This window comes from Oryx dammah, unplaced genomic scaffold (assembly GCF_014754425.2).
Source record: "Oryx dammah isolate SB20612 unplaced genomic scaffold, SCBI_Odam_1.1 HiC_scaffold_2, whole genome shotgun sequence".
In the NCBI taxonomy this organism is placed as follows: domain Eukaryota; kingdom Metazoa; phylum Chordata; class Mammalia; order Artiodactyla; family Bovidae; genus Oryx; species Oryx dammah.
The window spans coordinates 131,755,073-131,781,605 of NW_024070186.1; the positions used below are offsets into that span (position 1 = coordinate 131,755,073).

At 37.5% G+C, this 26,533-nt stretch overlaps 1 protein-coding gene across 6 annotated transcripts in view; it reads right to left on the bottom strand.

Annotated features, from left to right (window-relative positions):
* Nucleotides 1-26,533, bottom strand: part of ROBO2 (roundabout guidance receptor 2) — a 653,625-nt gene that overhangs the window by 169,749 nt on the left and 457,343 nt on the right. For all 6 annotated transcript variants that reach the window (XM_040227106.1, XM_040227089.1, XM_040227083.1 and 3 more), the window contains exons 3-5: nt 24,138-24,295; nt 21,113-21,233; nt 1,996-2,134 (exon numbers count right to left, since the gene is read on the bottom strand). In XM_040227106.1, the coding sequence (XP_040083040.1) occupies nt 1,996-2,134; nt 21,113-21,233; nt 24,138-24,295 (418 nt within the window). The remainder of the gene's footprint in view (nt 1-1,995; nt 2,135-21,112; nt 21,234-24,137; nt 24,296-26,533) is intronic.

Genomic DNA, 26,533 nt, shown 5'->3' on the forward strand with positions numbered 1-26,533 from the left:
ACTTAAGGCAATATCCTGTAACATCCAACTAAAGTACCCCAGATAGGATCCTGGAGGAAAAGGAAGGCTGCTGAAATCAAAATAATATATAAACTTTCATTATCATGTATCTGCATTTGTCTATCATGAGTTATACACCTTTCACCGTTGTGTAAGATAACAATATGGGGATTTTTCTGAACTATCTCTGTGAATCCAAAATTATCCCTAAATGAGAGATTTTGTACGGACAAGCTGTTTATTTCTAGTAATTGAAAATTAATCTTTGTTTATGCTCATTTTATAATATTATTAATCTCTCAGTCTTACATCAACATTTTAAATTTATACATAAAGGACAGTCAAATTTGTGGAAAGTTAGAGCATCTGTAGAAAATGGACTCCAGCAACTCAAATTCATCAATCACTTCTACTTGCTTTTCAACAGGCTTCTCCACTGGCAAAGTTTGAGGAGCTTCACTTGCAACAAACCTCTCCTAGCAGCATTCCTTTAAAACTAGATATCTGACTGTGCTCTGCTTAGTCATTCAGTCGTGTCCAATCCCATGGACTGTAGCCCACCAGGCTCCTCTGTCCATGGGATTCTCCAGGCAAGAATACTGGAGTGGGTTGCCACGGCCTCCTCCAGGGGATCTTCCCAACCCAGGGATCAAACCCAGGTCTCCCACATTGCAGGCAGATTCTTTATCACCTGAGCCGCCAGGGAAGGCCTGGTGTCAGGAAGATATCTGACAGCAAAATGAAAAATGAAACATAGAGTTTTTTTCTCTACTATTTATGCTGAAAGCTAAGCAAATTAAAATTTTCACTTGTCTCATTCCTATAGTAGATTGCAAAGGAACCTCTCTCTATTTAAAATGTTTGGTACAGTTCAAGTCAGTGCCATTGATGATGTGATTTTAGAAAGTATAATGTCATAGACCTAGGGATATATAAAATTGAGATTTTGAAAGAATGTATACATTCAGGAAAGAATCAATAGCAGTGCCAGTGAAAGCACAAAAAGGCAATTTCTTTTCTGTGAAAGTATGTGTCTACTCAGACAGGTGAATGAAACCTAATTTCTTTTTTAGGAAAGAAAATTAGCAAAAAAGCAGGATATGAAATGTTTTGCAGATCATGATTGTAGTAGGTGTGATGCATGTAGTTTCAGAAGACAGGACTAGGAGGAAGGCCAAACAAATTTATAGCTAAACTCACTTGTTACATAAGAATAAAAACACTTGGCTGATTTATTTGATCATAAAAGGCAAGGTCCTGGGAGAATTTAGACTACAAAAATGTTTTATATTTATTTTCAGAAAAGATTACAAACATTTCTGGGCTTATCATCGAGAGATGAGAGACTGGGTTTTGCGATAAAAAGAACAGAAAAGAGTTGGAAGAGTTCTCCATGAAGAGATGACAAATGAGAAAGTGACAGGGAGTCCTTAAATGAAAATTCCCTCTGTGGATAGTGATATGCCTTTTCATTCTTGTGTTGAATGAGATATCTGTTTTATTGCAGACCCTACAATCCACTATACCCAGCAGCTTTCCGTAGCTTCGGCAACAGAGCAATAGTTGAAAGATATAGTTGGGCTGGGTGGGTCGTTAGGAATTCAGCAGGAATATAATGGAACACCTGGATAGGGCCATGAGAGAGAGAGTTCTTCAGAAATCCTTGATAGTCAGGGATAACAGATGGGAGTGAAGGGTCAGGTATTTTTGTGAAAATTCAATGAAAGAGTAACATCAAAATGTACACCCGTGGTGGATTCATGTCAATGTATGGCAAAACCAATACAGAATTGTAAAGTAAAATAAAAAAAAAAAAAAAAAGCCTAGATGACTTCAGTATACAAAACAGCTGATACTTGGCCTGCAAATGTAAAAGTCATGTGTGAAAATAATACACCTAAATATGAGTGTTTGGTGGTACAACTAATGCTGTCTTTTTCTTGTCTAATTATCCAATGGTCACCTAACAATTTTCCACACATACGACATTCTTACCTTCCTCTCGGCAAGTCTGCATCATCCTTTTTCCACCGCACAGTTGGCTGAGGATCTCCCTGGACCTGACAACGGAACTCTACAGCTTCTTCCTCCAGCACCACTTGGTTAATCGGCCTCCTGAGAAATGTGGGTCGTTCTTAGGGAAGAAAAAAAAAGTAAAATGAAATGAATGTTGTCCATATTTTAAGTGCATTATGAAAAAAGCATAAAAAACATGTGGTTTATTTTTGGCACGTAAGTATCTAATTTTATAGCTTAACTGTCTTGATAAGGCTTCATGGACCCTATTAACGTGACTGTATAAAATGAAATATTCGGGAACACATAAATAGCTACGGTTTGTATATAAATCCATACTATTGGCTGGAAAATAAAATTGATTCTTCTGTGAATTTCTGAGCTAAATCATGTGGGTCTTGTCATAAAAATCTGAACATTGAATCCCACAGAAAAAAAGAAAAGAGATGAAAAGATTATTTTCATCTATTACAATGGCTCAGAGTGGGAAAACTAAAAGTTGAAACCAGTGGAAATATTAAAAAGGAAACAAATATTAATATTCCATCAACAATGCTAGAGAAAACAGAAGAGTTGTGTTCTCATTGTAAGCATATTTTTACTAAGGTTATCCATTTGATAAGGACCTAATACTTCCACGGGCTTCCCTAGTGGCTTAGAGGGTAAAGCATCTGCCTGCAATGCAGGAGACCCGGGTTCAACCCCTGGGTCAGGAAGATCCCCTGGATAAGGAAATGGCAACCCATTCCAGTACTCTTGCCTGAAGAATCCCATGGTTGGAGGAGCCTGGTAGGCTGCAGTCCATGGGGTCTCAGAGTTGGACAAGACTAAGCAACTTCACACTTACTTACAACACTTAACAGTTCTATGAATGTTTTCACTTCATATGTGGAAAACTGTCTACATGGTTTTTTTTGTATGTCTGAAAAAAAATCTGTCAAAGTAAGTTTTCTTAAATAAAAAACCAATATCATTAGTAATTACTGTAAACTATTTATTGTCATACATAATTTTCTAAGCCTACTTCTAATTTTTCTCCTACGTGCTCCAGCTATTTGTCCATTTTCGAAAACATAATATATGCTTGCTTATTTCTCTAATATTCTGTTTTATTGTTTCTGTTCTTTATTCTTTTGCTGTTTATCTGTACCTAGCACTGTTAATTTGGATTCTAGCACTCATCTAAATAAAGCATGGAAAAAAATAAAACCCTAAGAATATCACTACTGAAGAGAAGTATAAAACAAAATGTAGATTTATGTATCTATAATACTTCAATGGTTTGTTTAGTTTCCTTTGTTTTTTAATAATAACCTGATAGAGAAAATTACCATTTAATTTTTTATTGGCCCAGTTCTCTGAATCATAGGCAAGTACAGTACTGCTACTTATTGAAGTAGAAAAAGAGGTCAAGTAAAAGAAAAATGAAATCCATAGAGAGTGGACACAATTTATCTGACCATATGGCCATACTTAGTCTCTTAGAACTTTAGTTTCAAACCCAATTTAAAAACGTGAATACAGTGGCACAAAAATTGAAACATATTCAGTGAGAAATCTTAAAAAAAATACAACACATCAAATAACATACATTGAGTACAGACTGGATGTATATGATTTTATTGACTAAATTTAGACCCATATTTATAAAACAAATGTGTAAACTACAAAAGGATATTTTATTGCAATAAAGTCAACCATCATTGGTATTCAAAAGGAAGATAACTTCATCTCACCACAGTGAAGTAGACAGTAGTAATCAATTTCTTTAAACACAGACCTGCACATACTCAAGTATTTGTACACTGGGGTCCCAAAATCCCAAGACATACAACAAGGTTCATGGGACTTTATCATGAAGAGCTTTTAAATGTGAGATTTAGAAATAATCCAAAACACTTGTGGGAAAGTTTGCTTCAGAAGATTTTAGGTGGTCAGAATCAATTAGCTGTAAGTGTGCCCTGCTGACAACAGAAGAAATCTGCAAGTTGGATAGAATTACTTAGTGTTATTCTTAGACGACTGAGCACTATGTGCACCAGTCAAGTATTATAGTTCTGGCATAGGTAATATTGTTATTAAGAATATTAAAAACAATATTGTTAACACAATATTGTTAAAAACAATAGCTATTGTTCTTGGCAGTATATAATAGGCAATAGGATCAGTATCTTCTTGTCAAAGTGGAATATTAATAGAAAAAAAAAAGTTGGCATAAAGAGTAGGATTTTCTTTTTTCACTATCACTTAGGGATATTCGGTCAGTTCATTCAAAAGCTGTAATAACCCAATATTAAAGGAGAGCCAGGCTACTGTACATATCACTAATGATTGAGGAATCATCAATTTCCTTCTGGCTCCCTCCGATTTTAAAGGGGGAATTGTCCTAAGACTTGGCATATGGATGAGCAAACTAAGAGAAGTCTTTCCTTCGTTCACCCCTTCATTCAGTGTGTGTTAATGCAACTTCCCCTATGCCAGACTTTGAGTGTGGTAGCTGGTGAAGAGTCAGCAGCTTGGTTTTACCGGAAAAGTGGAGAGAGATGAAGTTACTTAGTTGGTAAATGGCAAGACTGTGACAGGTCTTGTATGCCTGAAAGAATATGAGTCCGTCACTTAAGGCAATAGAGAGATGGTGAAACACTTTAAGTAAGGAAGCATCATTTCTAATAACCATATGAAAAGGATCGTGTTGGCAGATTTGTGGGAGATGAATTAGAAGAGAATACAAAACAGTGAAGGTCAAAATATTTATTGTAATAAATTATTTCAGTTCAGAACTGACACAATGGTTCAAGGGATGTGGAAAGGGCATAGAATGAAGAGATACAAGAAATGGGTGATCAATCAGACGTGGAAGGAAAAGTTTACGAAGATTCTCAAATGTCCATTTACCACAGTGGAACAAAATGGCAGGTAAGGTATGGATATGTGAATGTTTAGATCTTTTTATCTCAGAAATGGTGAGATGTGAAGAAAGATGGGAAAGATGAGGAAAAAATGGACGCCTCAACACTTAAGCCATTGTTAGCGTTCTGTTGCTTGAAGTCAAATGTATTATTAAGTAATATGGTAAACATATTACTATTTATAGAGAAGAGAAAATAAATTTGCTCACGTCTATAGACATAGAGAACCTGTTGGATTAAAACTTCTAAATAAAGAAGGAATCATAAGAAACTTCTCATGCATGATGAAGACATTTTATCAGAAACTAAATGCAAAAATTACTTTCTTAAAGTAATATACTAAAGTCATGGCTATTACAATTGGGAACAAAAAGGGCATGCTGACTTTAGTGATCAAAAAGGAAAAGAAGGAAAGTGTGAGTTTTGGAAAAGAACCAAAATACTCATTACTTGCAGACATTCCACAATACAAATAATACAGAAGAGTAACTTTGATCATAGATAACTGTACACAAAAGATAAGAACCACAGAAAATCATGGCAGCAATGCTGGCAGTATTGCAAATTTGGGGATTTTAATATAAACTGTGGCAAATTCATACATTGAGATATTAATGCTATCTATTTATCTACCTCTCTAACATGGAAAATTTTCATGGCACGATGCTGACTACAAAATAAATTTCATAAGAGTATATAGATTAGTTCCTTTAAAATACACATGGATATTTTCAGCAAAGTTTTTGCATGCTTCCGTTAACATGCTACCAGTCTTGAAATTGCAACATATGTGTATAAATACTTCAAACAACAAACTTTACATTAGATTTGTCACAAAAATAAACTTGTCTCTTTGTTCTGGGTATAACATCAAGGTCCTTGAGGACTTTTTTGGTTACCATACTTGTTCTAAGTCCCACTGTTTTGTATGGAGATACATGGAAGCACATGATTTATAATATCAAGAAGGGAGAAAGATATCAGATTTCCTGCTAATGTTCTGATGAACTCAGAAGAGGTGGCGAACTCTACAATGAACTTAATTCTTTTCTGCCCTCAAGTAGAGTTTAGTTGCCTAGCAGCTAGATAACCACAGAACAGCATTTGGCATAGAATTTTTGGAAGTCTAGCACTGTTTGTAGTGGAAAACGCAATTCAATTCATTAAAAAAAAAAAAAAAAAAGGTGGGGGCAATGAAAAGAATCAGCAATCAGTTCAGTTCAGTTCAGTCACTCAGTCGTGTCCGACTCTTTACAACCCCATGGACTGCAACACGCCAGGTTTCCCTGTCCATCACCAACTCCTGGAGCTTGTTCAAACTCGTGTCCATTGACTCGGTGATGCCATCCAACCTTCTCATCCTCTGTCATCCCCTTCTCCTCCAGCCTACAATCTTTCTCAGCATCAGGGTCTTTTCTAAAGAGTCAGTTCTTCACATCAGGTGGCCAGTGTATTGGAGCTGCAGCTTCAGCGTCAGTCCGTCCAATGAATATTCAGGACTGATTTCCTTTAGGATGGACTGGTTGGATCTTCTTGCTGTCCAAAGAACTCTCAAGAGTCTTCTCCAACACCACAGTTCAAAAGCATCAATTCTTCGGAACTCAGCTTTCTTTATAGTCCAACTCTCACATCCATACATGAGTACTGGAAAAACAATAGCTTTGACTATACGGACCTTTGTCAGAAAAGTAATGTCTCTGTATTTTAAGACTAGGTTTGTCAGAGCTTTTCTTCCAAGAAGCAAGTGTCTTTTAATTTCATGCTGGCAGTCACCATCTGCAGTGATTTTGGAGCCCCTCAAAATAAAGTCTGTCGCTGTTTCCATTGTTTCCCCACTTATTTTCCATGCAGTCATGTGACCAGATGCCATGATCTTAGTTTTCTGAATGTTGAGTTTTAAGCCAACTTTTTCACTCTATTCTTTCACTTTCATCAGGAGACTCTTTACTTTCTGCCATAAGGGTGGTATCATCTGCATATCTGAGTTGATATTTCTCCTGGCAATCTTGATTCCAGCTTATACTTCATCTAGCCCAGCATTTTGCATGACATATTCTGCACAAAAGTTTAAGCAGGATGACAATATACAGACTTGACATACTCTTTTCCCTGTTTGGAACCAGTCTGTTCTTCCATATCCAGTTCTAACTAATGCTTCTTGACCTGCACACAGATTTCTCAGGAGGCAGGTAAGGTAAACCAATATTACCATGTCTTTAAGAATTTTCCAGAGTTTGTTGTGATCCACACAGTCAAAGGCTTTGGCTTAGTCAATAACACAGAGGTAGATGTTTTCTGGGACTCTCTTACTTTTTCCAGGATCCAACAGATGTTGGCAATTTGATCTCTGGTTCCTCTGTCTTTTCTAAATCCAGCTTGAACATCTGGAAGTTCTTGGTTCACATACTGTTGAGACCTAGCTTGGAGAAATTTGAGCATTACTTTGCTAGTGTGTGAGAGGAATGCAATTGTGCAGTAGCTTGAACATTCTTTGGTATTGTCTTTCTTTGGGATTGGAATGAAAACTGACCTTTTCCAGGCCTGTGGCCACTGCTGACTTTTCCAAATTTGCTGGTATATTGAGTGAGCGCTTAAACAGCACTACCTTTTAGGACTTGAAATAGCTCAGCTGGAATTCCATCACCTCCACTAGTTTTGTTTGTAGTGATGCTTCCTAAGGCCCATCTAACTTCAGACTCCAGGAAGTCTGGCTCTAGGTGAGCGATCACACCACTGTGGTTATCTAGGTCATTAAGATATTGTTTTGTATAGTTCTTCTATGTATTCCTGCCACCTTTTCTTAATATCTTCTGCTTCTGTTAGGTCCATACTGTTTCTGTCCTTTATTGTGCCCATTAACACAAAGAATAACCCAGAAGAATGTCATTTGCATATACAAGGCACATTAGAAAAGGTTTATACCTGAGTATATCGAGGGTGTGCCTTACAACAAAGTAACATCGAAGTTTACCAGTTCATTGGTATTTGGTCACAACTTTAAAAAAACTGTTCCGAGAATTTCCATAGTACCTTTTGTGACAATTATCTCTAAATTGTGTTATTTGTTGTATCAATTGTTTTCTGCTCTTTATACTAAGTTCACTTTTATTTTGTAATTTTAACTGCCTACAAAGAACAGCATGTTAAAAATTGTAGTTTTGCTTACCATTTATTTAAATGGTAAGAAATGTTTTCAGTTTTCTTAACTAGGCTTTATTTCCAGAAAATTTAAGACTCAAACACGAATATTAAAGACTAAAGGAGTTGTACAGGTAGAAATATAGTTTATATGCTCTGCTTTTGCAAGTGCTACTGTTATCATATGCCAAACACAAAGTCACACCTCTTTCAGACACACATTACAAAAACTACAAGGAATTATCTTGGAGTTTTGTATCAAAATCATCTGCAAATAAATGTATTTAGAAGGATTAGAAAGTAAAATGATAAGAGAAACATCAGGTTGATAACTGACCTCATTCAATACTCATTAATACCCCATGAAATTTGTATTCTATGAAGATCTGAACAACTAAAATAAATATACATGAAAAATCTTGAACTACTGTCTAACAAATAAACCTAATTTTAACACATGTCAAAATAAGGTCAATGATTTTTCCATATTATCACCTTATGTCTGATCATATATTGAAACACAGGGGGAGAAATCTCAAGGGCTATTTGCTGACTGCTTATCAATTAGATTAGAGTCCCTCTGAATGACTTGATTCCTAATTATACAGCCATAGAGTGATCAGAGACAATGTCTTTGCCAATGCAATTAACTTTTTTTTTATGTGAGATTAACTGGATTTGATTCACCTGCATAACTTGCTTACAAGGTTAATCTCTCTTGAGACAGTAGTATTATTTGGCAGTGTGGTACTATGTAAAGAACAGCTCTCAAGTAGTCAGGTCAATTCAGTAACAAACTGGCATTGGGGAAAAATCCAACTTTATATGCAACTATAATAAAATCAAATGCCAAGTCTCCTTGTAGTTACATCAATAATATTCAGAAAGCAAAGATTCAATTTAACCCCCAAATCATAAATCTGAAATGTGGTTGCATAATATATCTAAAGTTTCTTACTTACATGCTACATTGAAGGAAATTAAGTGCCCAGAGAATTTCTCTTTTCAACTGTATTCAGTCAGTGAATAGGATTATAAAATTGGCAAAGGCTGTGCCATGACAGCTATTACTAGGACAACCTTAACAATTTAAAATAAGCTTTGTTTGATATTATAAAAGCAGCATTATGACAATAATTAGATAGGTAGGGTCCTTCAATTTCTCTAAGACCAAAGCTATGCAGTAAAAGCACATGAAACCTAACCACTGCTTGTAAATCTTATCTCAACTTCAGTTGACCCAAGAGGATCCACCACCCAGTCCCATTTAAAGGAGGAAGTCAGAAAGCTAGACCTAGTGTTATTTAAATAGGTATGTATGAGGGGCAGGGGTTATGACAGCCACTGAATGTGAATTACTGTGCCCTTCCAAAACAGACTGGATGATAACGATCAGTCTGCCTGACTGTGATTAAATAAATCCTGGCTGCACTAATTTCTTTTCTTGCCAAGAATTTTCTTTGTCTGAGAGAAACCATCCTGTGAAGCAAAAACAAACATAGGTAAATGTTCTCAGAGGGAAAAAATAAATGCCTTTCTCACCATTTTTAGAGGCAAAGTTTCATGTTATTGCTGATATGAGTCATGGTGGGAGAAGGGGATCTGTCTATTCATTTTCTACTCTATTTAAACACTTAGAGCTTGGCACATAGTAGGTGTTCAAGAGACATTTGTTAAATAAGTGAACAAATAAATATTTTGTTGTTTTAAGGTTTGCAAGTTAATATTATTTAAAAGAACTAGATTTTATCTTTAACAATTATATTGATTTCAATAACACCTTATGTTTTGAATTCTTAAATGAAGGGCACACATTATCAATAAAGCATAGATATATCCTAAGGTACATTACGAGAAGATTTTATTTAGAAAAGAATATTAGTAAAATCCTGAAATGCAAGAGAAGTTAAAAATCCATGAAATAAGAACAAGATGTTATAAATAAGAAATAATTCAGAAAAAGAAAGAGCTAGGAGATTTAACATCTAATTAATGAATTTATGCTTGACAGAAAAATAGAACAGATAAAAATGAACAGTGTATTTCACTGAGTTGTTTGAATACAGCATTTTTAGATAAGATGCTTACTAAGTGTCTAACTAGTAAGAGAAAAAAGTGCCAAACCAAGGCATGGTATTTGAAACATTTCAGAAACATGGGATAAAGAGAAAGTACTGAGTAAAGCTGAAAGAAAAAGAAAAGAAAAATGATCACATAGGAATCAAAAGTACAGCAGACTTCTCAAGAGTAACAGTACAAACAAATCGAAACTTAAGTGACACCTTTAATATTCTAGGCAAAAATATTTTTAAAAACTGGAATTCTATAACCAGCCAAAGTATCCATTGTTTTGGATAGAATAGAAACAGTTCGGTCTGGAACATGCTGAAGGCTCCAGTCAAGGAGAAATCTGGAGAAAAATACTGTTCTGAATACAAGAGGTAACTAAGAAAAAAATACAAATATAGGATACAGGAAACAGGGAATCTAGCAGCAGAGAAAAGGGGAGACGAATGTCAGAATGAAGTTTCTGGGGTAGATCTAAATAGCATCCACCCTGGTTGGACAGAGTAGAAAGTCTAAGGCCTCCAGAAAGGGTGTAGCAAGACTGGACTTACTAGCTAAACAGAATTTAGAGAAATTTAAATCTCTTGTTTCAGTTTCAAGAATTCATGACAGGTATAGCTAAACACAAGTAACAGGAAAAAGGGACTTACTATAAACACATTATTGATAGGGGAGATTTTTGCAGAAACTACCACCTCTGGCATTAATATGTCTATGGTCAATAATGTGTTAATTGAAAGAAGATGGAATATAAAGCCAGAAAAGTAATGCTATTATAACAGCATAACACTTAGCTCACAGTTCATATTTACAATATTATAACTTAAGTTATTGATATTAATATAATCACTGTTTCTGAAGTCAATATACTTAAAGGAAAAAAAGAGGGTGAGTGCTGGTGACAAACTGGAGAACAAGGTATTGGTAGGCCAAATCATCATCTTCCAAAATAAGAAGTCAAAGTAATGTATAAAATTGCAGAATAAGCACAAAGAAATATGAGAGCATCCCAGAAGAAAAAGCAAAACAGGCTTATAGAAATGCTCAAAGATGAGAACTGTGTGTGTGTCTACATGAGGATATGTGTGCTGGGGGGAGGGGACAAGATATCTCTGCATTTCATTGTAAGATTTGTAATACTTCTAATATCTATAAGAAATGTAGCATAAAAATCATTTTTATGTATCATTTCTTTAAACATTTAAAAATCATTGGGAAAATTTTTCTTATTTTTTGGTTGTTTTTTAATGACAGTTAAATTCTGTATAATGGATATCTCAAGCTACCAATAATTGGAAATTTAATTATATACTTCAACTCTAGGTTTTTTTTTGTCTTCAGGAACTCTAGAAGTTAATTAACATTTGTAAATTGCTAGAAAGTATTTTTTATGAAGACATTATGGCTTCCCAGGTGGTTCAGTGGTAAATCTGCCTGCCAAACAGGAGATGCAGGTTCAATTCCTGGGCTGGGAGATCCCCTGGAGAAGGAATTGGCAATCTACTCCAGTATTTTGCCTAGGAAACCCCACAGAAAAAGGAGCCTGGAGGGCTACAGTCCATGGGGCCATGAAAGTGTTGGACATGACTTAGCAACTAAACAGCAGCAACAGACTGTGTTAAAGATTTTAGTGTCCTTCTACACTAGAATGCCTGCTTCTAATTTTTACATCTGGTACTGCCACTTAACTAGGATGTTATTTTCTAGTTAGCAAACATTAAAGAACACCATAAAAGAGCGGCCAAGAGGAGATACTCCACGTCCAAGGTCAGAGTAACCTCAGTAAGACTGTAGTTGCTGGAGCAGCTGTGAGGAGATATCCCACGTCAAAGTGCAAAGGAGAAGCCCTAGCAAGATGGTTCAGTTCAGTCGCTCAGTCGTGTCCGACTCTTTGCGACCCCATGAATCTCAGCACGCCAGGCATCCCTGTGAATCACCAATTCCTGGAGTTCACTCAGACTCATTTCCATCGAGTCAGTGATGCCATCCAGCCATCTCATCCTCAGTCGTCCCATTCTCCTGCCCCCAATCCCTTCCAGCATCAGAGTCTTTTCCAATGAGTCAACTCTTCGCATCAGGTGGCCGAAGTACTGGAGTTTCAGCTTTAGCATCATTCCTTCCAAAGAAATCCCAGGGCTGATCTCCTTCAGAATGGACTGGTTGGATCTCCTTGCCGTCCAAGGGACTCTCAAAAGTCTTCTCCAACACCACAGTTCAAAAGCATCAATTCTTCAGCACTCAGCTTTCTTCACAGTCCAACTCTCACATCCTTACATGACCACTGGAAAAACCATAGCCTTGGCTAGATGGACCTTAGTCGGCAAAGTAATGTCTCTGCTTTTAAATATACTATCGAGGTTGGTCATAACTTTTCTTCCAAGGAGTAAGCGTCTTTTAATTTCATGGCTGCACTCACCATCTGCAGTGATTTTGGAGCCCCCAAAAATAAAGTCTGACACTGTTTCCACTGTTTCCCCATCTATTTCCCATGAAGTCATGGGACCAGACGCCATGATCTTCGCTTTCTGAATGTTGAGCTTTAAGCCAACTTTTTCACTCTCCTCTTTCACTTTCATCAAGAGGCACTTTAATTCCTCTTCAATTTCTGCCATAAGGGTGGTGTCATCTGCATATCTGAGGTTATTGATATTTCTCCTGGCAATCTTGATTCTAGCTTGTGCTTCTTCCAGCCCAGTGTTTCTCATGATGTACTCTGCATATAAGTTAAGTAAGCAGGGTGACAATATACAACCTTGACGTACTCCTTTTCCTGTTTGGAACCAGTCTGTTGTTCCATGATCAGTTCTAAGTGTTACTTCCTGACCTGCATACAGGTTTCTCAAGAGGCAGGTCAGGTGGTCTGGTATTCCCATCTCTTTCAGAATTTTCCACAGTTTATTGTGACCCACACAGTCAAAGGCTTTGGCAGAGTCAATAAAGTAGAAATAGATGTCTTTCTGGAATTCTCTTGCTTTTTCCATGATCCAGCGGATGTTGGCAATTTGATCTCTGGTTCCTCTGCCTTTTCTAAAACCAGCTTCAACATCTGGAAGTTCATGGTTCATGTATTGCTAAAGCCTGGCTTGGAGAATTTTGAGCATTACTTTACTAGCATGTGAGATGAGTGCAATTGTGTGGTAGTTTGAGCATTCTTTGGCATTTCCTTTCTTTGGGATTGGAATGAAAACTGACCTTTTCCAGTCCTGTGGCCACTGCTGAGTTTCCAAATTTGCTGGCATACTGAGTGCGGCACTTTCACAGCAGCATCTTTCAGGATTTGAAAGAGCTCAACTGGAATTCCATCACCTCCACTAGCCTTGTTCGTAAGGATGCTTTCTAAGGCCCACTTGACTTCACATTCCAGGATGTCTGGCTCTAGGTGAGTGATCACACCATCGTGATTATCTTGGTCGTGAAGATCTTTTTTGTACAGTTCTTCTGTGTATTCTTGCCACCTCTTCTTAATATCTTCTGCTTCTGTTAGGTCCTGCAATTGTGGTTTTCAGTCTGTCTGCCCTCTGATGGAGATGGATAAGAGGCTTTTGGAGGCTTCCTGATAGGAGAGACTGACTGAGGGCAAAACTAGGTCTTGTTCTGGTGGGTGGGGCCATGTTCAGTAAATCTTTAATGCAATTTGCTGTTGTTGGGTGGAGCTGTGTTCCCTCCCTGCTATGTTCCTGGGGCCAGCCTATGGTGGAGGTAATCAAGATAACTGTGGCCTCCTTCAAAAGATCCCATGCATGTCCTGCTACACTCAGTCCCCCACCCCTGCAGCAGGCCACCACAAACCCATGCCTCCGCTGGAGACTCCTGGACACAAGAGTCTGGGTCAAACTCTTGTGGGGTCGCTGCTCCTTTCCCCTGGATCCTGGTGTACAGTGATCTGTTTGTGACCTCCAAGAGTGTATTTCCCAGTCTCTGCATTCTGGCGGCTGTATGATGGGGTTAATGGCGACCTTCTCCAAGAGGGCTTATGCCATACCGAAGTCTGGTGCACCCAGAGCCGCTGTCCCTGTGGCAGTCCACTGCCGACCTGTACCTCCACAGGTAATGCTCAAGCATGGTTCTGTCTCATCTCTGTGGGGTCCCTGGGTCCTGGTGTGCACAAGGTTTGTTTGAACCCTCTTAAAGTCTCTGGCAGGAATGAGGTTTGATTCTAGATGCACATTTACCCCTCCTACCATCTTGCTATTACTCACTTCCCCTGTATAATCATAAGCTAGTAGAGGTGATGGAATTCCAGTTGAGCTATTTCAAATCCTGAAAGATGATGCTGTGAAAGTGCTTCACTCAATATGTCAGCAAATTGGAAACTCAGCAGTGGCCACAGGACTGGAAAAGGTCAGTTTTCATTCCAATCCCAAAGAAAGGCAATGCCAAAGAATGCTCAAACTACCGCACAATTGCACTCATCTCTCACACTAGTAACGTAATTCTCAAAAGTCTCCAAGCCAGGCTTCAACAATACATGAACCATGAACTTCCAGATGTTGAAGCTGGTTTTAGAAAAGGCAGAGGAACCAGAGATCAAATTGCCAACATCCGCTGGATCATGGAAAAAGCAAGAGAATTCCAGAAAGACATCTATTTCTACTTTATTGACTCTGCCAAAGCCTTTGACTGTGTGGGTCACAATAAACTGTGGAAAATTCTGAAAGAGATGGGAATACCAGACCACCTGACCTGCCTCTTGAGAAACCTGTATGCAGGTCAGGAAGTAACACTTAGAACTGATCATGGAACAACAGACTGGTTCCAAACAGGAAAAGGAGTACGTCAAGGTTGTATATTGTCACCCTGCTTACTTAACTTATATGCAGAGTACATCATGAGAAACACTGGGCTGGAAGAAGCACAAGCTGGAATCAAGATTGCCGGGAGAAATATCAATAACCTCAGATATGCAGATGACACCACCATTATAGCAGAAAGTGAAGAAGAATTAAAGTGCCTCTTGATGAAAGTGAAAGAGGAGAGTGAAAAAGTTGGCTTAAAGCTCAACATTCAGAAAGCGAAGATCATGGCGTCTGGTCCCATGACTTCATGGGAAATAGATGGGGAAACAGTGTCAGACTTTATTTTTGGGGGCTCCAAAATCACTGCAGATGGTGTCTGCAGCCATGAAATTAAAGACGCTTACTCCTTGGAAGGAAAGTTACGACCAACCTAGACAGCATATTCAAAAGCAGACACATTACTTTGTCAACAAAGGTCCGCCCAGTCAAGGCTATGGTTTTTCCAGAGGTCAAATATGGATGTGAGAGTTGGACTGTGAAGAAAGGTGAGTACCAAATAATTGATGCTTTTGAACTGTGTGTTGGAAAAGACTCTTGAGAGTCTTATGGACTTCAAGGAGATCCAACCAGTCCATCCTAAAAGAGATAAGTCCTGGGTGTTCTTTGGAAAGACTGATGCTAAAGCTGAAACTGCAATACTTTGGCCACCTGATGCGAAGAGTTGACTCATTAGAAAAGACTTTGATGCTGCGAGGGATTGGGGGCAGGAGGAGAAGGGGATGACAGAGGATGAGATGGCTGGATGGCATCACCAACTCGATGGACATGAGTTTGGGTAAACTCTGGGATGGACAAGGAGGCCTGGCGTGCTGCGATTCATGGGGTCTCAAAGAGTCGGACCCGTCTGAGCGATTGAACTGAATCAATCTAATCACATGGACCACAGCCTTGTCTAATTCAATGTAACTATGAGACATGCCGTGTAGGGCCACCTAAGACGGACAGGTCATGGTGGAGAGTTCTGACAAAATGTAATCCACCGGAGAAGGGAATGGCAAACTACTTCAGTATTCTTGCCTTGAGAGCCCCATGAACAGTATGAAAAGGTAAAAAGACAGGACACTGAAAGATGAACTCCCCTGGTCAATAGGTGCCCAATATGCTACTGGAGATCAGTGGAGAAATAACTTCAGAAAGAATGAAGGGATAGAGCCAAAGTAAAATCTACATCCAGTTGTGGATGTGACTGGTGATGGGAGCAAGGTCTGATGCTGTAAAGAGCAATATTGCATAGGAACCTGGAATGTTAGGTCCAGGAATTAAGGCAAATTGGAAGTGGTCAAATAGAAGATGGCAAGAGTGAACATCAACATTTTAGGACTCAGCGAACTAAAATGGACTGGAATGGGTGAATTTAACTCAGATGACCATTATATGTACTACTTTGGGCAAGAATCCCTTAGAAGAAATGGAGTAGCCATCATGGTCAACAAAAGAGTCTGAAATGCAGTACTTGGATGCAATCTCAAAAACAACAAAATGATCTCTGTTCGTTTCCAAAGCAAAACATTCAGTATCATAGTAATCCAAGTCTATGCCCCAACCAGTAACGCTGAAGAAGCTGAAGTTGATCAGTTCTATGAAGACCTACAAGACCTTTTAGAACTAATATCCCCAAAAGATGTCCTTTTCATTATAGGGGACTGGAATTCAAATGTAGGAAGTCAAGAAACACCTGGAGTCACAGGCAAATTTGGCCTTGGAATACAGAATGAAGCGGGGCAAAGGCTAACAGAGTTTTTCCAAGAGAATGCATTGGTGATAGCAAACACCCTCTTCTAAAAACACAAGAGAAGACTCTACCCATGGACATCACCGGATGGTCAATAGCAAATTCTGATTATATTCTTTAGGTATGACCTAAATCAAATCCCTTACGATTATACAGTAGAAGTGAGAAATAGATTTAAGAGACTAGATCTGGTAGACAGAGTGCCTAATGAACTATGGACAGAGGTTCATGACATTGTACAGGAGACAGGGATCAAGACCATCCCCAAGAAAAAGAAATGCAAAAAAGCAAAATGGCTGTCTCAGGAGGCCTTATAAATAGCTGTGAAAGAAGAGAAGCAAAAAGCAAAGGAGAAAAGGAAAGATATACTCATTTGAAGGCAGAGTTCCAAAGAATAGTAAGGAGAGATAAGAAAGCCTTCCTCAGTGATCAGTGCAAAGAAATAGAGGAAAACAATAGAAAGGGAAAGATTAGAGATCTCTTCAAGTAAATTAGAGATACCAAGGGAACGTTTCATGGAAGGATGGGCTCAATAAAGGACAGAAACTGTATGGACCTTAGAGAAGCAGAAGATATTAAGAAGAAGGGGCAAGAATATGCAGAAGAACTGTACAAAAATGATCTTCACGACCCAGATAATCACAATGGTGTGATCTCTCACCTAGAGCCAGACATGCTAGAATGTGAAGTCAAGTGGGCCTTAGGAAGTATCACTACAAAAGAAGCTAGTGGAGGTGAGGGAATTCCAGTTAAGCTATTTCAAATCCTGAAAGATGATGCTGTGAACGTGCTGCACTTAATATGCCAACAAATTTGGAAAACTCAGCAGTGGCCACAGGAATGGAAAAGGTAGTCATTCTGTCCCTAAGAAAGGCAATACCAAAGAATGCTCAAACTACTGAACAACTGCACTCATCTCACATTGGTAAAGTAATGCTCAAAATTCTCTAAGCCAGGCTTCAAGAGTATGTGAAGTGAATTCCAGATGTTTAAACTGGTTTTATAAAAGGCAGGGGAACCAGAGATCAAACTGCCAACATCCACTGGATCATTGGAAAAGCAAGAGAGTTCCAGAAAAACATCTATTTCTGCTTTATTGACTATGCCAAAGCCTTTGACTCTGTGGGTCACAATAAACTGTGGAAAATTCTGAAAGAGATGGGAATACCAGACCACCTGACCTGCCTCTTGAGAAACCTATATGCAGGTCAGGAAGCAACAGTTAGAACTGGACATGGAACAACAGACTGGTTTCAAATAGGAAAAGGAGTACGTCAAGGTTGTATATTGTCACCCTGCTTATTTAACTTCTATGCAGAGTACATCACCGTGCTTATTTAACTTCTATGCAGAGTACATCATGAGAAACGCTGGGCTGGAAGAAGCACAAGCTGGAATCAAGATTGGGAGAAGATATATCAATAACCTCAGATATGCAGATGACATTACCCTTATGGCAGAAAGTGAAGAACTAAAGAGCCTCTTGATGAAAGTGAAATAGTAGGTGAAAAAGTTGGCTTAAAGCTCAACATTCAGAAAACTAAGATCATGGCATCCAGTCCCATCACTCCATGGGAAATAGTTTGGGAAACAGTGGAAACAGTGTCAGAGTTCATTTTGGGGGGCTTCAAAATCACTGCAAATGGTGACTGCAGCCATGAAATAAAAAGACGCTTACTCCTTGGAAGAAAAGCTATGACCAACCCAGACAGCATATTAAAAAGCAGTGACATTATTTTGCCAACAAAGGTCTGCCCAGTCAAGGCTATGGTTTTTCCAGTGGTCATGTATGGATGTGAGAGTTGGAGTATAAAGAAAGTTGAGTGTCAAAGAATTGATGCTTTTGAACTGTGTTGTTGGAGATGATTCTTGAGAGTCCCCTGGACTGCAAGGAGATTCAAGCCGTCCATCCTCAAGGAGATCAGTCTTGAGTGTTTATTAGTAGGACTGATGTTGAAACTGAAACTCCAATGTTTTGGCCACCTGATGCGAGTTCTGACTCATTTACAAAGACCCTGATGCTGGGAAAGATTGAAGGCAGAAGGAAAAGGGGATGACAGAGGATGAGTGGTTGGATGACATTATCAACTCAATCAACATGAGTTTTGGTAAACCCCAGGAACTGGTGATAGACGGGGAGGTCTGGAGTGCTGCAGTCCATGGGTTCACCAAGAGTTGGACACGACTGAGCGACTGAACTGAACGAAAGATGAAATACAAATAGGTTTACTAGAAAACATTTTTCTGGATATAGAGCACCAAAATAAAATAAAGAAGGCCTCATTATACAAAGTACACTAGTTATTTATTTTCTCTAAGAATTGAGGAATCAATGTACAGGAGGGGTCTTTCTCAAACAATAGTAGTCACAATCTTGAAATATTTAAGCCATCATGATTCTTTTAATGTTTTATTCCTTGGTTTGAATTTTTTTTCGGTTTCAATTATGGAATTTTACTTTTTCCCACAACTTAAACTGTACCTATAACCCCTTAGGTCAGTTCTGACTATACCACAATATAAATGTTACTCTGCTCCTTAAATCAATTGTTCCAGAAGAGCTGCCTGTAGACAAATTTGATATCTTTGGTTTACAGCTGTTTTCAAAATAATTTAGAAGTCCCTCCTGGAACTCCTGACATAATTAGTGAAATTCTGTAGTTCTAATCATGTTTTTAAAGAAAGTAGGGTAAATATGTCATAACACAGTCACATTTGATAAATCTAATTACTTGGGTATTAACAATAAACACTTTCAGTTTTCTCCTGAAGGCAATATATAGAGCTGTAATGCAATATTTTTCTGTTCTGAAGCTGGTGGTAGCTGCAGTAGAATAGAGATGATTGTTTCTTTAAATAGCAGAGCTGTACTTGTGGGTTTTCAATGCTAGTGTTTGGTGACCACTAATTTCATATCTTAGCAGGCAAAACTTTTATTCATTACAAGTGAAGCACATTCTGAGACTCTTAAAGGTGACTGCATGATATCTAAGGGCTAAATGGATACTTGTCTGAACTCCACAGGACAGAAATTAACATGCACACTTGAAACAGTTTTGTTTTTACTGTTTAATTCCTTTCATGAAGTATGGGATTTCTCCTGGTTTTGTCCTTTGGGACTTCAAGCTACTTAGTAGCCACAAGGAGTATGACCAGAGATTACCTGGTACTCAGAGCAATTGAAAAGAGAGGTCTGCACTCTGGTACATATTCATAAAGCACACCTAAGAGTCTAAATGTAATGGAAATTACACTATGGCTCTTTTTTGCATCATGGCATTCCCATTACACCATGGGTGGCACATCCCAAGATACCAAGGAAGTTTCTTTAGGGATGCATGCCAGATTCTGATGCCGTCCTCGGCATGTTCTGGAGGAATGACATGGTATCTTATATTATGCACAGATCCAGAAGATTATTTTCCTGGCACAAAAAGAGTAATCTAAAATTCACAATTATCTCATGTTTTTAAAAACCACATTGTATCTGTAACACTGACTGTTTTATTCATATATATATATTTTATATATACAAATGTATATATATACACACACACATCTATATATAAATATATGTACGGGAGTATGTTTGGGTGTATTCATATAATATATAACTCCATACAGATACTTGAATGAGATTTCAATATTTTCTAAAAGATGTTTCATTTTCCAGTATCTTGAGGATCTCCATTTTTTCCCAATTTTCTGTCCCTGTATTAATATTTCTCTTTTAATTTTCCACAGCTGCTCAGTATTTTCCTTACTTTTGTTTATTCCATCATCTTTATCATCTCCAATTTCCTCCTAATGTTTTCTTTACTACTTCTGTGATACAGATCTAGTCATATTTAACTAAAATTAACTAAATTACTCCAACTCAAGAGGCCCTTGGTTCTTAAAGTTGAAGAAATATGAATATCATAGCAAAATAGTTTATTAACTTTTTTCTACTTTTTGATTCTGTGTGTATAACTAGCAAGCTAGTCTTTCTATCATGAGCTAAAATTGCAAGTAGCTCAATCTGAGATTTTTTTTTTAAGTAGAAGACAAAGTGAAATGACTTTACAGTGTACTCTTTAATTTTTAAAAGCCTTATCTCATGTCGTGTACATAATAAATATTTGATAAAGGCACCACAATGGAATGAGTGATAAACTTTAGACAGATATAATCTCCAACAGATTTTGAGAAAGAGTAATTTTTAACATTTTGATGAAAGGCAAAATCTAATAAATGAAGCAGGTAAATTGTTTCAAAAGCTTAATTTTCTTCAAATCAAAGATTTCATCTGAAAGACAAAACCAGAAAACAAGACAATTCTAGTTTATTCAGCTCACTACAAGTCATAAGTAACCATACCTATACGGCCCGGTGTTTGCTATTAGCAAAAATATTTAAAAGCGAAGAAAGAGTAGATAATAAATAGCAATTTATAAATTAAAAGAGAGTTTTACCAAAGACAGTCAGCTCTGCTGGATCACTGTCTCTCTCTCCCACCATGTTGGTGCCCACACATGTATACATCCCAGCATCACTCTTTCTGGTATTGGAGATCATTAGTTTCCCACCACGGATCTGTTAAAATTGGAGGGGAAAAAAAGAAAGAAAATAAAGGAAAATGGAGAAGAAAAGAAACAGAGAAAGGTCATTAATAAAAAATCTTGAAAAATTAAGCACATAATTTTTCTCTAGAAGAAATAGTTGAGTATCTAAGACACAAAACTCTTCCACTCTTTTGGCATCTTTTAAATTCTGCTTCCATGTAAGCCTCCATATTCTCTTTCTAGGAAGTCTTCCTCTCTCTTGCCTGATCCTATTTCGAGACTTGTGACTGCTGCCATTAAACCTCATGGTTGGTCTTCACTCTGAAATTCTGTTGAATGAATTTCTATTGACATCTGTCATCAGAAAGAAGCACTAGATATTTTATTTGGATAATATAATGAGATCCAATTGACTCAGAAGAATTCAATGAGTATTTGTTGAGTACTTCTATCGGCCAGGCAGTGTTCTAGGTCCTTGAGATTCAGCAGTAAATTAAATAGTAAAAATCTGTGTCTTCATGGGGTATTTGTTAGCATTAAAATTATCTTTGTCTCATCTTAACTGTATTTATAAGACAACTTTTGAAGAGGGACATGAGGTTGAAAAAAACAAATAGTTTTTTTGAATGATGAGTATGACTTGGTATAAACTGTTGGCTTTGTATATGTGGCCCCTAAATGTTTTTTAAATAAGAAGCATTTCTGTTTGAATAAACAAATATAATGATGTTACAATATTGTTTGTTAAGAGGATACTACAGCAGAATAAGCTTTTCAGTAAGTGTATCATCAGCTTACAAGTTCTTTTCCAATTTTTAGGTTTTTTGTTTTTTTAACAATCACTCTTAAAAGAGATATAAGATAAGAATATGCTAGTTTCCTCCTTTACTTTTTAACTTCACAGGCAGACAGAACTCAAGTAGATATGTTTTCGTCAGACATATTTCAGGCTCTAAAACTAGCCATGTCATAACAAAGTATTTCAACATTTTTTTATACTTAGGAAGAAAAGATCATCAACCTTTTCTCAACTAAATGCAGTAGAATAAATGATAGGTTATAAACCATGGAGGCCATTTCTCCTCCCCTTGAAAACAAAACTGACAGTATGATTTGATTTGTTCAGTGGAACTAAAGCAACATTTCACTGGAAGAAAGGCACTTGCATGTAGGAACTTGACTGGTTGCTGCAGTTGGAACCCTGAGACAACTATGGGAATTAGCTCAAGCCAAGTGCAAGCTAAGTCACTTCAGTCGTGTCTGCCTCTTTGCGACCCCATGGACTATAGCTCACCAGGCTCCTCTGTCAATGGAATTCTCCAGGCAAGAATACTGGAATAGGTTGTCATGCCCTCCTCCAGGGAATCTTGTCAACCCAGGAATCAAACCCGTGTCTCTTATGTCTCCTGCACTGGCAGGCAGGTTCTTCACTACTCGTGCCACCTGGGGAGCCCCTAGCCCAAGCTAGTCTGCTGGAAAATGGGAGGCTAGGAGGAGAAGAACCAAGATGGCTGGCTTGAGAGGTAGTCAATGGCCAGACATATGAGTACAGGAAAGTTATCCTAGATCATTCAGCTGCCAGCACACTTTCAAACAAACCATAGAAGCTAGAGAATGCTTAGCAAAGATCAACCAACCTGGCTGAGAGCAAAGAACTGTCAACTCAGGCACAGAATCACAGAGTAAATGCAATGGTTGTATTGTGGGGTGATTTGTTACAAAGCAAAAATTTAATGATTACAGACACGAAAAAGAAAATCTTGAACAAGAGCACATTTTCCCAAGTTTGGTAGCCAAGCACAGGCCATTGGGAACCACATGATTTTTCACTAGATCTCCACAGTGTCCACAGTTCAAAACAGAATACTCATGTGAATATGCTGTGATCTTTTGCATGGCCTATCTGGTTCTGTGTTATGATATAATCACAATGTACACATAAGAATAAAACCTCACATAAGATATTTTTAAAGATAATAGACACCCAGACTATATGGACGTTTTAATAGAAATGGCACATTTGTTCTGTTAAACGACACATTATTTTAAGTAAAATATATTTATTCTTAGTTATTGTACTGAGTATAAAAATTGTACTAAGAACAATGTCAGAAGTTTGAGGCATTATCTACTATTTCAGTGATCAGCTCTCATAAACTCTAAATACTAATATTGAGTAGATCCTCTGAAAAAATAATCTAAAATAATCTAAGTATACCATTTCTCTAACTTTTCACCATTTTCTGGGTGTTTTGTCTTGATATTAATCAACTGATCAATGATGATCAATTTCCCTTGAAAATGGATTATTTTCCTGGAAGGGTCAAACTGTAGAACTTGGCAGTTATTTTAACATTGATTTTACTTTACATCTCTTAAACTTTGAAATAAATTCTCATAATATTTTAGTTATAAATATTACATTGGAAAAACTGGAAAAGAGCTTGAACTATTCATCACCACAAATTATTTCCTCTTATAATTTTGAAAGTAGTGTGAAAAGAAATGTTTTAGTTAATACAGTTTATGGTCATCATTTACACTTTGACACTTAATGTACTGCATGATCAATAAATGCACCTGGAGTTCCTAAAAAGAGCTTTGACATCAATATTCTACTACAGAGATATATTTACATATTCAGATTGGTCCAGTTATTAATATAACATATGCACTTTATTTATATAATTTTTGTCTCTCTGAAGCCTCATTCTAAAGTTTTCATTTGGGTATCCTTTTTCAGTCTTTTCAATATAGTGTAAGTAGTAATTAGCACTCAAATAGAGTTTTATAACTTTATTAATGATAAACAAATAATATAAATAGAAATAATAAAAGTAATATAAATAAAATATTATAGATAATATAAATAAAATACATTGATTTTAAAGCTTGGTATCCAACCCCTCTGGGCATCCAGTCTAATTTTACTCACACTTATTCTTTCTTCCTTGTCATCAATTCGAATTTTGTCTTTTTTCCAGTAGATAGTAGGTTCTGGGTGTCCCCGGGGAGGCTGGCACTCCAGGATTGCAGGCTCTCCGGCTGCCACGACAACATCTGTGGGATTTTGCCGGAAGTCATCTCGTAACACTGAAGAAAAATAATTTCAGTAAAAGAAAACTCAGAGACAGTAACTTTAGGTTTCTCTTGCCAAAGGTAACTTCAAGTCTTAAACATGCCCATCTTAAAACATGTCAGTGCCAACCTGAGTGCTCATCAACAGAGAAGTTACTAGTTATATGATTATGAATCTCTTCTATAAAATCTGAGTTGAAAATGAGATAAGCTGGAGGAAAATAAGATGAGAAACACTCATGATGCAGTTTTGAGATTTAATACAAACTCAAGGTACAAAACTGTTTAGGTAATATGATCCCATTTTTCTATTCAAAAAGCATATATGTACACATACATGTATATAAATACATTAAAATTAATTGTTATGCTTGTTAAACTTAAAGCCCTGAAACATGTCAGATGCACATGGTCTGGGAGCATGTATGCCCGTCAGTCAGGGAGGGGAAGTGGAGTGTGAACTCTCGGAGAAACGCTTTCTGGTGACATGAATATGGACAAGATCCACACTGTTTTCATCACACTTCCGAAGATAGATTCATTGTTCACCCTTGTAACGCACTAGCACCCACATACACAGGGCTACATTTTCATGCTGTCTGCATCTCCACCTGCCGAGCGACATCTGGGCAGCGTGACATTCGGAGCAGAGATATCCCTTATAGCAGCTTTGCCAGTCTGAATTTCCCCTCCTTTCATTAGGAGAACAGCAGGTTGGACCTCCATTGTAACCTCCGAAAATCTGGCATGCCTGGCTCTCCAAATGTCACCTATCTATCTCTGTACTTTTCTTCCCCTGGCAAGATGAAAAGCCTGGAGAAATGACTCCCTCCTATCAGATTGCAGAATGCTGATTTATTTAGCAAATAAGGACTACATCTATTTTAGGGTAAACATTCGAAAAAGTAGTTGAGAAAACAGGTGGAGGAGACGAAGGGGTACAACCTACCAGTTATAAAATAAATCAGTTACAAGAAAGTAACAGACAGCAGAGGGAATATAGCCCATGTTTTATAATAACTTTGTATCATGTGTAATCTACAAAAATATTGAATCACTATGTTGTATGCCTGAAACTAATGTAGTATTGTAAGTCAACAATACTTCAATGAAATTTAGTTGAAAGCAGCTAATATAGCACATAACATAACAGCCTCTGCTTTTTATAACCGCTTTGACTTTTTCTATTCTTTGATATTTTAACACTGACAAGTTTTTTTCTCAATATACTTTGGGCTAGAACAAACAATCACACACTCACACAAATACATGTGTGTATATGTATGTGTATGCATATGTATGTACACACACATATATTTTATGTATGTAAATTAGTCAAGCTATTTGAAACTGGTCAAATTATTTGAAATCAAAATTGGACAGCTTGTGCTAGCTTGGTATGTATATCATCTGCTGCAAACATGGATTAGGTCAAACCAACTGCCTTTGATGTCCCATAATGAGACCCACTTCAGCACTCTGCTTCTTTGTTGGGCTAAGTCTCCAGGTTAATTGTCATTCTCCAAATAAATAAAAATCTCCTGTCCTGAAAATAGGTCCAGAGAGAAAACTAAGTGACTTTTAGGGCTTTTCTTTTCTTGCTTCTTGCAACAACATGGTTTTCCATCTTAATGAAGTCATGGCCTTTTATGAGATTAGAGAAGCTTGTCTCCTATTGAAGGAGCCATAAGAAAAAAGTGAGCACAAATTGCTCACTCTCAGTTTATAAGCTGATTAATTTACTGCTTTAGCTGCTGTGGAAATGTGTTCCATTTGAGCAGAGTGAACTGCATATTTTTTGAGTCCTCTTGTCTAGCTGGCAAGAAAGATGTGATTTATATGCATAGGGGTTTGCTTCTGAATGGGCTGAGAGAAGTGTGCATAAATGTGACGTTCCAACAGGAGGGAAAGAAGGGGTTAACACTGTGGTTCTCTATTGCAGGTAAATCCTCAAGGGAGAGTAAGCTGGTGACTCATTTATATTCTAAATAGAGAACAGCTGCCTATTTATGCAATGTTAAGACCTGCAAAAATATGGTAACAGGGTGGTGAGCACCCCTACAATATCCGGTCCTGGCAGCAAATGGTGTTTTGGCAGGCCCTCAATCTGTTCCAAAATGACACATCTGGCCAGTTGGAGGACCTTCTCTAGAATGGTCTACTCACAAATCATAAGCCAAAAAGCCTCCACTCAAATGGCACTTAAGACCACTGCAAATCATTCAGAAACACAGTATTACATCAATTTGCAAC